Consider the following 11,221-nt stretch of genomic DNA (forward strand, 5'->3'; position numbering starts at 1 on the left):
TAATCAATCTGAGCTGCTGCTGCATTTTTTAATGTGTAGGGGTACTGTGTTAATAACCATTGCATTTAAAGTCATGCTTGACTTTAATAGTGCAGTTTTACAACACTGTTGGGGTGCTTTTGTTAATTTAGTTTGTCAGTTTATTAGTGTTTGTCACTTAGTTTATTATTATAGTTTATTAACATACACTTGCCTATTGCATTTCTCTTATTCTGTTCTTTTAATATGTTGATGCATATGCATCATGACATAAGTAATAAATAGTGCATATCGAATTTCAAGGAGTTGGTAAGCAATCATACTCGCTGTGCAAAACTGGAAATACTTGTCTCATTACTCGGATACAGTTTTGACACTTGTTTAGGAACAAAGATTCCTATTTGGTGGGGTAATGTTACTGCCTCAGGTAGTAGCAGGCACGTTAGCTACTTGACCTACCTTTCACGACTGTGAAAGAATGTAGCAGACAAATACCAAGTAACTGCATTGCCAACATAGAACAGAGCTTTAATGGCTACAAAGAATGTTGCAAAACGGTTTGGTTCAAAAAGACAAATACACTGGGTTGTACATGAAAGTCTAATCCGGGACAACTTCTCAGTTAAGTAAAACTGAAACAGTTCTAGACATGTTCGAAATGTTATCATTGAAACTTTGCTTAACTTTCTGATTGTGAAGTCACAATAATTGCTCCTACTTCATTTCTTAAATCAGAACAACTGCTGTTTCTACCAAATATCTGTTTAGTCTTATTTACCTGTTGCTTTCATTTTTTGGAGATGAAGAAAAAGTTTGACTTTCAGCTTATAGTTCAGAAACCATAATGAAAATGATTGAATTAATCATTTATTTTACATTTATTCTCCATTTGAATTTTACCTCCTTGTGTAACCCTATTCAAGAAGACCAATGGGCAGCCTTGTTCCCACTGTTAAATCGATCGCCTCTTTTCACTCACCATACCAATCGTTTTTACAAAGCTACTGGACCCCAGGACTCAAGGGCCCATCTTGGCAAGTTAGCAGTGGTCATTGAAACACAATAAGGTGAACTGGACCCAGATGATTTTCCACCCTAACTCTCTGGGAATGCAAACACTAATGCAAAATCTCCATGTGCATCCCCATCCAGGATCTACAACTTGGCCATTTAAGCATGACTCAACCTCCACTGCAAACAGCAATGCTTGTTCAAGGTTAATCACTGGGAACCTGCTCATTACCCACAATACAATTTAACCTGTTTGGAATATATTTTCAATTATGAATATACCTTAAGACAGAGGCAATGTTCAATAAAGATGATCCAAGAGCTTTATTACAGCAGGCACTTTACAATGAAATCACCCCAGTAAAATGAGAATATGGGGAACAAAAATTAAATAAAACCCTCAATACTGCCATCCGCCAAATAAAACACTGTACCACACCCCATACAGTACTTCATCTTATGCATGTGGCACACACTGGGACTGTTTATAAAACACTGGCTTACAAACAGCCTGTCAGATTTGTCAACCTTAAAATTGTTGCATCATATTTAAGTTCTTGTAAAGTAAAAACAAAAATAAGGGTAAGGGAATGTGAGGATGTGCAAGATCTTGCATATGATTAAAAAAAAATGTACAGCAATACAATAAACTTCCCCTCACAACCATATTAGCTAAAAATCATTCCAACATACATGTTTTTTTCTTCTCACAAAATATTATTTTCATACAACATTTCCATAAATGTTCATTTGTGGAAGAATGCATTATTGTCATATAAATCTTTTTCCTTCTCGAACCTTTCTCTCCGTCTCTTCTTGATAGCATTTCCTTCTTCTTGGTCAAAGTATAGTCCGAGTTTTTAAACAGTCTTTCGGGCCGTGAGAACTCTTACTATAGAGCCTAATCCACCTACTGCAAACGCCTGGGGTTGAAGTAATGGGGGGAGAGAAAGGGAACAAGTGTCAGATATTAAAGTAACAAAAATGGGAGGGTGTAAGTTATTGCCGTTCCCCAATCATACTGTAAACCATTTTAATTTAAGCTAATTGCACTATGTCCATTTAGTTTCTAACCTAAATAGTTACTACCGGACCTTTCTTTTATACTATAATAAAACAGTTGAGCAATTTCTCCTTCATCACTAAATGTCATGTGCTTGTTACATGGAAACAGCACCCAACACCCAGCAATACAGTGCAATCACTACAGCTTCATCCCAATGGCTTTCCTCATGGGAAAGTACTGTTTTGTTGCAGCAGGTACATTACACAACACATTTTGTTTGTGTCAACCATAAAAAACATTGCAACTCATTGTTAATCATGGTTAAAATCACAATAGTAACTGGAACACTGTCAGTGCAGTTTCTCATCTATAAACATGTTTAAAATCAGGAGTATAAAAGTATCATTAGGTTTAATAGCTAGAGATAGGATAGATTACCTTTTCATGCCACTGCAGTAAGATTGCGCTGCTGTTGTCTGAAGGCTTTTCAAACCCTTTGTAAATGTACTTCATTAATAAGTCAACACTGTTCTTGTCCAATGATTTCACAGCCTGCTCTATCTCACTACTTCGAAAAGACGTGAGGACTTTGAGAACTATTCCCTGGGCACGCTCCTAGAGGGGAGAGAGAGAAAAGAGATGTTGAAATTGTTGCTACAACTGACATTTACTCAAAACATGTTGTGTGCATAATCAAAGGAAATAACAAACATGACAGAATTATTCATGTAAAATGCCATTGGGAAATTTCTTAACGGAGGGTTCCCAAAATGTGCTCAACATATGAACAACCACTGTCCTTGGGAAGTGTGTGACTTTCAATGACCATCAATAAATACAAGCTCAAAACTATCATTTTGGGTTGTTCACGAATGCACAGTATTGTGAACTAAAACAGTTCAAAAATCTAAATGATTCCGCTCCCGATAGTCTACGTTGACACTAGAAGAATGCTCCTTTCAACAATATACTGAAAAAGTGGGGCAGTTCAACAAGCTGTAGTAGAAAAGTATTCTTGGCAGGGCAATAACATTTTGTTTGTTGCACAACGGGAATCAAATCCTCAGAGTTGCCCCAGGTGGGAAAACATGTCAATGCTACACACATCACTGTCCTGCTGTGAATACATTCGATTCGGCAGCATGCTGAACACCCATAACTTACCTTCCAATCCGCCTCAAATCTGATAAAGGTTAGTACTGATTATTACCTTCACTGCCTGATTCTTGGTGTTGATTGGAGGATTCCGTAAGGCTGCGTGAAAAGCTGCCATATTGTCCCCTGTGCTTTACAAGTTAAGGAACAACATACAACTGGTCAATCCTGGCATTTATAACATTATACTGGATTTATTTGTTTTAATTTTTTTAAATGTTACAAAATCTGGACTCCTGGAACTTCAGTTTTTAATGGATTTCTTTCAACTCTCCTGCACAGTTGAACGGCTAGTCCCAGTCTACAATCCAATCTGCAAAATGGGCATTAAACAAAGGTTTTTAATGTGCCATGTGTTGACGTGGTTTTGGCTATATACTTCCGATAACTGTTTGCTTGCTTTTTAAACATCACAATTTTCTGACAGCCTACAATCCTTACTCGGGATGACAGTGTCCCAATGAAAACCAGTTTGATCATGGCTTGCTTCACAGTGATGCACCAATGGGACCAATTTCTAATCTCTTTCAATCACCCCAGTTACAGACAGGAGTAAGCTTCACTGTGAAGGCAGAGTAGTGATGCAACCATTCACCAGTACAGATTCTGATGGTTTGGTTTAATCGATACTCAACCTGGGGCAACACATTACCAAGCAATCCATATGTGGCCATCTGAGGAAAAGCTATACATGTCCCTGGAGCAAAGCAGCAATGAATATGATTTTTTCTTCCTCCAAACAAATATAGATATTGCACAACAGTAATGTAAAGGTAATCAGCTCTTTGAAAATAATGAAAGATTTGAAAACTATGAGAAATGTCATCAGAAATAAAAATCAGCAGTTATATATTAGAGCGGAGTAAGTACTTCGTAAGGCAGTTCATCTTTTGCTTGGACAGGAAGTATGGGGCAGCACCCACCTTGCAAACAAAGCCAGGCAGCACTGCAGATTAAACCCCTTTGTGAACCATGCCCAGCTTCTCATCAGAACCACCTACGTCTGGTACATAACACTTAACAATGAACTTCCTGTAAGCATTCTTAGATACTATCACTCTTAAAGTAAGATGTGATTCTGCTTTGTCGCTTTACAGGAAATTCAAAGTGAAACTGATGGTCACACTGTTGAGCATGCACTGTTCATTGTCCTGCACTGTAGTGCAGCTTGCATGTTCCACAAGTCTATAGAGCCTGCTACAAAGAAACGTTTCATGCAAGCCACTGTTAAGTGCAAAGACAATTTGTTTTAACAAAATACATTATTGTACTCCTATATAAAACTAGCAAGCGGTGACTTCACTGCAGGAAGAAGTAGGTAAAATATTGTTGTAGTTTAAAACCAGTCAAGATAGGGCTGGGGAGAGAAACACACATGGATCTGTAATTATTAATGTACACATTTCAGAAGTATAAAGCTGCTTTGCTTTTGCATGCATGCAGTGCACGCTCACTTAAAAATGATCTTGTTGAAGTGCACATGCAAAAATGGGTTTTCTTTTTAGTTTCATTGTTTTCTAATGGAAATTAGATACGCATGTTACCAATGTTTGAAAATCAGGCCCGTGGATGAAGCTGGACATGAAATGATCCAAATAAGAGAAGGTCCGATAGCCCCAGCGATGGGAGACGCCCGGATTGTGTGTCATTTCTGCACCAGTACATTGTAACCTAGTTCAGTAAGGCTCCAGAGAATCCATTTATCTAGAGCAACTGAGTATCTTCTGTTAATAAGCTACACATTTTACCATTAGAGAGCAGTGTCACAAGAAATGTAGCGTATCTGTGTAACAATCAGACTGTAGTACTGCTTAAAAAATAACCTGTAGAAAATGTGAAACATCCCAACAGGACTGCTCTCTGCAGTACTTCCATTTGAGGGCTGTAACTAGAAAACTGACCCAAGGCATTGAAGAATATGTTTTCTCTTCTCCACACATTTATGGAATGACAAAAATAATACATTAGTGCACAGCACTGGAAAATGAATCATGGTCTGATTTATACATTTCAAATGTGAGCATAACCAATTAAGTAAGCACATCCGTAATGAACAGAGTGTTGCAAAAGACAAAAACGCATACTGCATATTGAATGGGACTAGACTGGAGTAAAGGCAAGACATGTCTTAGGTCTGATACACTGAGGTAAAAAGAATAAAATAATAATACTGAGCCGTCTATACACACAATTAGAAACACCCACCAAAACACTCAAAGAGCACAGGGTCTTGGGCACAGGATTGGCAAGTAGTCTGCAAGGTACTTCAATAGGTTCAGAGAGATACATGAGCATCCCGAACCCTAACTGCATCTCAGGAAAGTTAATCAGCAGTCACTACCCCTCCTGAAATAGCAGTTACTTCACACTTTTATGAACAAAACATCCTGCGTGTACACCAGCTACTAACTTATTTTGTACTTAAAACCTGCACCCATTGTGACAGAAACAGTGATATGCAACTTTTATATATTACAGAAAAAAGTGCCAGAGATTCCATTTGCATTTGTAGTCAGTCATGTGAGAGATGGTACATTTATTTTAAATATTATGGGCCCATGTTGCATGCAAATTGAGAATCTGGCCCTTTTAATAAACATACACATGATTGTTTTGATAAAGCTTAAAAATGGTGCCAGAAGAGAACAGCACTCTACAGTTCAGAGAATTAGATTTTACTGCAATCACCCATTTTTGCCCTTCAGCTAAATACTCTTTCCAGACTCTGGATGGATGTACTGCTTACTATGGACTTCTGCAATCCAAAAACTGAAACTACCCTGGAAATTCCACTCAAAAAAAAAAAAAACATTCAAAAACAGTGTGATAGATCTGACTTCAAAGAGAAAGGTGAAAAAGGGGTTATGTGCTGCAGCTAAAACCAGGGCTAAAAACCACCCAAAGCCACTGATGTGTCACACACAGGGTATATTGTTTTTACTCTAGAACTACTAAAGTCCATAAAACACAGCAAATAAAGGCTGTCGCTAAAACGGGCTTTTATCGTCTATGCATGACCTATAACTATAAGCCAGCTGTGTTTTTAAAGTGCTACTGTTTGAATCAGTGAAGGGTAATGTGGCGCACTGCAGTTCAGAAGCAATTTCACAAGCTAGGAGTGTTGGAACTGGCCTGCATTTACATCATTAATTAAATTCTGCATTTGCTGCACCTGATCTACAAAATGGTGTAGAAGCAACATTTGCATTGCAGGATACGGTCGGTATTAAAATTCTAAAGCAGGGTGTTGTTCTATAACTATGTCCAGACTCAAAATCCTATTAAGAATACGTTTGGGTTTCTCTCTGAACTAATCTTAAGAAACACTTGTATTCACAACACTTCTTAAAAAAAAACTTAATATACGAATCGAGATACCGGTAAAAATGAATAACACCATTGCATTGGGCACGTGCTGAAAACGTGACAATTAACCAACAACAAAGTAAACAGACACTCTGTTGCAAAAACAAAATACTGAAAATACACAACGATTCACGTCATTGTTTATAGTATTTTCACGATGAGCCTGTTTATTTTTAAAAACAATTACTGTCCTGCCTCATTACTGCATAGAATAATTTCGAATTGCAATAGTATTTATAATAGCATAATAACAACAGTAGTACCTTAAAGAAAATGTCAAACTTTTTTTTTTAAAAGCATAATGATTACTCTACGTAATGTGCATCGATATATTTTACAGATACCAAAAAAAAAGATGTGTTTTTTTAAACAGCACTAGAGTTCCTAACGTGTATCGAATACACTCGTTATGTGTTTACAGTTTAAAGATTTAATCAGCTGTTGTTTTTTTTTGTAAAGTATCCTGCTCTCGTAAAGGATATTGCCTGATGAGGCTGTCAACCTCGGCCTCGTCCGGTCCCTGTTGCTCGGCCGCTTCCTCCTGCTCATCCACGAATTTATTCTCATCATACTCGTCGATATCTACCTTCCGGAACCGCGACGATAGAGTGTTCTTCGCCATCGGGGCACTTCAGAATGATCTGATCCCGTCCTACTGCAGCCTGCGCTGGGTACGAAGCAAGGTGACCTCCGCCCTGCAAGCAACGGCTCTTGGTTTTTCAGCGCAGAAACTCACGAAACCCGAATCTCGCTGCCTCTCTCTCCAGCCAGCCTCTTCTGAGAATATGGCAGCTTTGCTACCAGTACAGCGGAAACGGAAGTACCTCACAGCGGCCGCTGCAAAACGCTCCCAGGTACCTGTGTGTGTTTGCAGGGGTACGCAACTTGGCATCGATCGGTATGATATATATGTACGCGGTTTGACCGCATAAACACACCAGCCCGGTTTTTGGGATGGAACCGCATAACAGTCTCGCGTTTTGATTGGTCCTTGTCTGTCGGAGGAATATGAGGTCAACACGAGTGTTCTTCTTCGTCTTCTTTTTGTTAACTGGCCACCAAGCTTCCGCCGAAGCTTATTGTCGCCACCTACTGTTTGTTTTGATTATAGTTATTGTGAGCCCAACACTTTGTTCCTGATTTTTTCTAAGAGTGGTTAAATCTCCCTGTTTTCCTAATGAATTTCCCTATATACCTGACCATACCCCTATCTATTCTATTACCATCCCCTATGCCATCCCTAAAAAAATGAATATTCAAAGCCCTCAGCTCTTCCCCTGCCTCTAATCTCACGTCTCTATATCTAGCACATTCAACCACCAGGTGTTCCACAGTTTCCATAACCCCACATCTCACACATAACCCATTCTCATGCGCTCCAGTTCTATGTACATGTTCATTTAAAGTTGAATGTCCAATAAACAACAGCCTTATTAGGTTAACTTCCTCCTGTCTATTCCCTCCATACCATCCTTCCTGCAAACTGACTTTGTGATTGATATCATTGAAGTCCTTTTTTTTCCCTATTCCACATATTCTGCCATTCATCCACTATATTTCTATTTATAATACTCCCTTGACTCATAATGGACATCCATACCCACATTCACTTTCTTCACTGCCGTGTTTGCTGACCCATCTGCCCTCTCATTCCCCTCTATTCCTGTATGCGCTGGAATCCACACAAAAACCACATCCAATCCTAAACACACACATTCTAACACTAGATACATTACCTCCTGTGCTAAATCCCTCCTATCCCCTTTCACTTCATTTTAATTGCCTGTAGCCCTGATAACGAATCTGAACCATGACTGCCCTCTCTACCTTAACCTCTATAATCCATTGTAATGCCAGAGTAACACCTATGAGCTCAGCCGTCATGATAGACACGTTATCTGTAATACGTACACATTTTCCTACCTCAAATTCTGGAATGTAATAAGCTGCTCCAACCCTGTCATTATCTGTGTTTTTAGACCCATCTGTAAAACAGTACAGTAATTTTCCCATACACAGTTTACCCATTTCCCCACCAGTTCACAGAAAACCTATCTTTCCTCCTTTTCTTTAACTTTTAATAAATACAAATCAATGACTGGATTTTTAAAACACCATGGACTGATGACAGAGTTTATATTTTTAGTCTCACCCTTCCTATACAGTATTTCAATGATACCTGCTCCTTTCTTAATTCTCACCCTAAACTTGTATCACACTCATTCCTTTTACTCATCAATACCTCATACTCCCAACATCTCCTCCATTCATTATCTTAGCCCAATGCCTAATTCTCATCATCTTCCTTCTTAAAGAGAGAGGCATTTCCCCAGCAGCTACTTGCAGTGCTGCACCTGGTGATGAACACAGCGCTCCACTGCATATTCTCAGAGCCCTAACTTGTACCGCATCCAATTTTCCCAGCTCCTTACTAGCTGCTTCCTCATATACCATACATCCATAATCCAGTATAGGACTGATCAGCGCTCTATGACAGAGTTTTCATACTTGCTCCCCGTGAGTTCCCCGATATACTCCTCGTCAACACGAGTGGGAAAGCTTGGAGGCATTTTAACATTGTGATTGAAAAGAGAGAGAGGTCGTGTTGTTATAGCGCAGTTCTGCAAAGATGCGCGTTCTTCGAGGGTGGCTGCGTTGCTATACTCCACCCACTGAAACCTGTGCAGATCCTGCACAGACCAGCGCAGCTCTGAAATGTTGCTGTAGTGCTGCGTGCGCAACTCGTAATTTACGTCGAGATTCATTCTCCCTCAACACCCCTACCACGTGACGATAAACAGTATGGGAGGGGGAACACACTGAATTACCCTCTGAGAAGTAACTGGTGATCCACGGTTAATACCCCACGAACCTTAAGTTTAGTGTTAGGTTATTGTTATTAAATAAACTTCGTTTTAGTACGTAAATTCATCACCCTTATCATGTGATCGGCTGTAGTGTATAATGATGACGTATATTACGAGTTGCGTACGCAGCACTACCCTGTGGGAGCCACGCTGTGGGAGCCTTCGTTCTGCAGGAATACCCCTCGGCGGGAGCTTCCAGGGAGCGGCGCTCAATTGGCCAAGCGCCACCCGGGGGGAGGAAGGGTTAGGTCGGCCAGGGTGTCCTCGGCCTCACCGCGCACCAAGCGACCGCTGTAGTCTGGCCGGGCGCCTGCGGGCTTGCCTGTAAGCTGCCCGAGAGCTGTGTTGTCCTCCGACGCTGTAGCTCTTGGGTGGCTGCATGGTGAGTCCGCAGTGTGAAAAAAAGCGGTCGGCTGACGGCACACGCTTCGGAGGACAGCGTGCGTTCATCTTCGCCCCTCCCGAGTCAGTGCAGGAGTGGTGGCGGTGAGCTGAGCCTAAAAACAATTGGCCAATCCAAATTGTGAGAAAATAATACAAATAATTGGCAACGACTAAATAAAAAAAATATATACAAATGCCAAAATCATAGATGAAGAGAAAAAAATAGTAACTGTTAAATTATTAATTTTCAGAAAGGAGGATGTGGACAACATGCCCCACATGTCGACCTGTGCCTATCCAGTTTTAAATAACTTCAGTATAACAGAGGCAGAAGTGTTAAAGGGACTAGAATCTCAATATTACATCCTTGAACCATGGAAACTGTCTGCTGCCGCCTTCCCCCACTGTACGAAGCCTTGGCGTACTTCTGGATAGTAATCTCTCCTTTGATGCCCAAATCGCCTCTGTAATCAAATCCTCCTTTTACCACCTCTGAAACATCTCAAAGGTCCGTCCCACTATGACCCACTATGTCTGAGGCAAGCTGAGGTCCTCTGGCTTCTGGCTTGCTTGTTATACCCAAGCAGAAGTGCACCACACTCGGAGAGCGCTCTTTTAGCTTCATGGCCCTGACTCTGGAACTCTCTCCCAGCTTTAGTGTGTGTAGCTCTCACAGTCGCTCACTTCAAATCAACTCTCAAGACCTACTTGTTCTCTCTTGCTCTTTAAGCCTGATATCTGTTATTAGCTGTTGTCTAAATTGCTATTTCAGGTTTGATTTTTTTGAGGATGCAACATCGACAATGGATAATTACAAATCATATAACAGGGTTTATTTAGATTTCCAGAAAGCTTCTGACAAAGTCCCGCATAAAAGATTAATTCTCAAACTAAGCGCAGGAGGGATTCAAGGAAATTAATTCACATGGATTAGGGAGTGTCTCTGCTGTCTCTTTACTGTTTTGTTCTTTGCTTGTTTGATATTTTCCATTTCTCAATTTGAGCAAAGTAATTCATAAATGCTCTAATTTTCATACTAACTAGCACTTAATAGTACTGTTCATGCCAGTATGCACTATACTTTATTCGCAAGACAATTGCTTAACTTTCAACATCACAACCAGCTTGAGGTGGCAAAGCCCTCACAATGTGCAATGCGCTAATATGCAGGAAAAGAAGGGTGTTTGTGTGTATTTCATGGCATAGCCTGTGAATGCCTACTTGTGCCGCTTTGCAATCTACTTTATGTTGAAGAGAAATGCTCAAGCTTTAAATGATACCATACTTGAGGTGGCACATCAAGACTATCTATGTGATTTCCCCCTTAGAATGTGAGTTAATATTCAATACGTAACTGTGCGAATAAGTAACTAACTTCAGCCTCGAATCGGGAATCAGTAAATAAACTTCAGCCCTCGAATTGGTGAATAAGTAACTAACTCCAGCCCGGTCC

The 11,221-nt window shown here is 40.1% G+C and overlaps 1 protein-coding gene across 1 annotated transcript; it reads right to left on the bottom strand.

Annotated features, from left to right (window-relative positions):
- Positions 1-1,290: 1,290 nt before the first annotated feature.
- LOC117421853 (actin-related protein 2/3 complex subunit 5-like protein) lies at positions 1,291-7,519 on the bottom strand. Its single transcript, XM_058987147.1, has 5 exons — positions 7,000-7,519; positions 5,293-5,298; positions 3,207-3,282; positions 2,435-2,611; positions 1,291-1,913 (listed from the first exon to the last, which is right to left on the bottom strand). The coding sequence occupies exons 1-5, from the start codon at positions 7,137-7,139 to the stop codon at positions 1,851-1,853; spliced, it is 462 nt and encodes a 153-aa protein (XP_058843130.1). The 5' UTR covers positions 7,140-7,519; the 3' UTR covers positions 1,291-1,850.
- Positions 7,520-11,221: the final 3,702 nt, after the last annotated feature.

This window comes from Acipenser ruthenus, chromosome 15 (genome assembly GCF_902713425.1).
Source record: "Acipenser ruthenus chromosome 15, fAciRut3.2 maternal haplotype, whole genome shotgun sequence".
In the NCBI taxonomy this organism is placed as follows: domain Eukaryota; kingdom Metazoa; phylum Chordata; class Actinopteri; order Acipenseriformes; family Acipenseridae; genus Acipenser; species Acipenser ruthenus.